This window comes from Heterocephalus glaber, unplaced genomic scaffold (assembly GCF_053883595.1).
Source record: "Heterocephalus glaber isolate CG9 unplaced genomic scaffold, H.glaber_assembly_v1.0 deba00001662, whole genome shotgun sequence".
NCBI lineage: Eukaryota > Metazoa > Chordata > Mammalia > Rodentia > Bathyergidae > Heterocephalus > Heterocephalus glaber.
In genome coordinates this window covers 1,114,375-1,116,030 of record NW_028258403.1, presented here as the reverse complement: position 1 = coordinate 1,116,030, position 1,656 = coordinate 1,114,375, and the positions used below count along the sequence as shown (strand labels likewise).

Genomic DNA, 1,656 nt, shown 5'->3' with positions numbered 1-1,656 from the left:
AGATCAATATTTAGCTTCAAATGTGACAAAGTGTCGAACCTACAGTAGATATTCCTAATGAACATTAGTTGAATGGATAAATAAATGCATTAATTACTAAAACATCTATGAATGTTTATGAAGATTTTTAAAGTTATTACACATTATAAAACATTTTAAATGTTTCTTTCAGTATTTATTTCTAATAAATTCTATAATCACTGTTTTGTTTCTTTGGTCTTTCAGGTAGCACAAGAAAAAACCCCAATGTATGAAGGAAATTACTCTGAAGTATCTGAATTTGTCTTACTGGGACTTTCTACATACAGACCAACACAGTATTTCCTCCTTGTCTTCTCTACAGTGTTTTATGTATTAATAGTTTTAGGGAATCTCCTAGTTGTATTTATAGTGATATTAGATGCTCATTTACATTCCCCCATGTACTTCCTTTTAGCTAACCTTTCATTTATTGATTTGTGTTTTTCTACCTTAACAGTTCCTAAGATGATTTCTGACATGTACTCTGGGCACAATACCATTTCATTCAAGGGGTGTGTCATCCAGATATTTGTCCTTCATGTGCTGGGTGGATCTGAGATGGTTCTGCTCATAGCCATGGCCTTGGACAGATACGTGGCCATATGCAAGCCCCTCCATTATCTGACCATCATGAGCCCATGGATGTGCCTTTTGCTTCTGTCTAGTGCTTGGGTTATTGGTCTCATTCACTCAGTGGCCCAGCTAGCTTTTGTTATCTATTTGCCATTTTGTGGTCCAAATGCAATAGACAGCTTTTACTGTGATCTTCCTTGGTTTATCAAACTGTCCTGCATAGACACCTACAGAATGGAGTTCTTGGTTACTGCCAACAGTGGATTCATTTCCACGGGGACTTTCTTCTTATTGATTATCTCGTATATCTTCATCTTGTTTACTGTATGGAAACGGTCTTCGGGAGGGTTGGCCAAGGCTCTCTCTACTCTCTCAGCTCACATCTCTGTGGTGGTTTTGTTCTTTGGACCTTGCATTTTTGTTTATATGTGGCCATTTCCCACAGTTCCAGTGGATAAATTCCTTGCCATTTTGGACTTTATGATCACACCCATTCTGAATCCCACCATTTACACACTGAGGAACAAAGACATGAAGCTGGCAATAAAAAGACTGAGTAGTCATCTCCTACATCTAAGAAAACTCTCCTAAATATTTTACAAGAGTGCAGAGGGGTCTTATGTAATCTATACTGTGAACGTAAAAGTTATTGAGCTCTGTTATCATGATATAATTTATAATCCCTTATCCTGGAGCTGGAAAACCGATTAATTTACTTTAATCACCAATAAAGCAATTATGTATTTTATTGGTCATCTGTGGGCAATTTTATGTAGAATAAGAATTTACAACACAGTTTTGTGTGTATCACATTTTGATTATTCCATGGAAAAAGTAGAATGATTACGGATTTTAATCCAAAGTGTATATTTGAAAAGCTACTGGTGTAAATTGAGGTTCTCCTTTATTATTGGGTTAAAAATATTCTCATCTAAAAGGCATGTTTGGTTCTAACAGTTTTTGAAAGCAAAATAGGTTCTCATTTTATGTTGACTATGTTTGTTTTTTCTTTACTTTATTTTACTACTATAAGAACAAAGATACTCATTTACAGAAATTTCA

At 35.0% G+C, this 1,656-nt stretch overlaps 1 protein-coding gene across 1 annotated transcript; it reads left to right on the top strand.

Annotated features, from left to right (window-relative positions):
• The first annotated feature begins 246 nt into the window (after window positions 1–246).
• On the top strand, window positions 247–1,394 carry LOC101708285 (olfactory receptor 4F15-like). Its single transcript, XM_004865118.2, has one exon. It carries the CDS (start codon window positions 247–249, stop codon window positions 1,183–1,185), a length of 939 nt encoding a protein of 312 aa, XP_004865175.2. The 3' UTR covers window positions 1,186–1,394.
• Window positions 1,395–1,656: the final 262 nt, after the last annotated feature.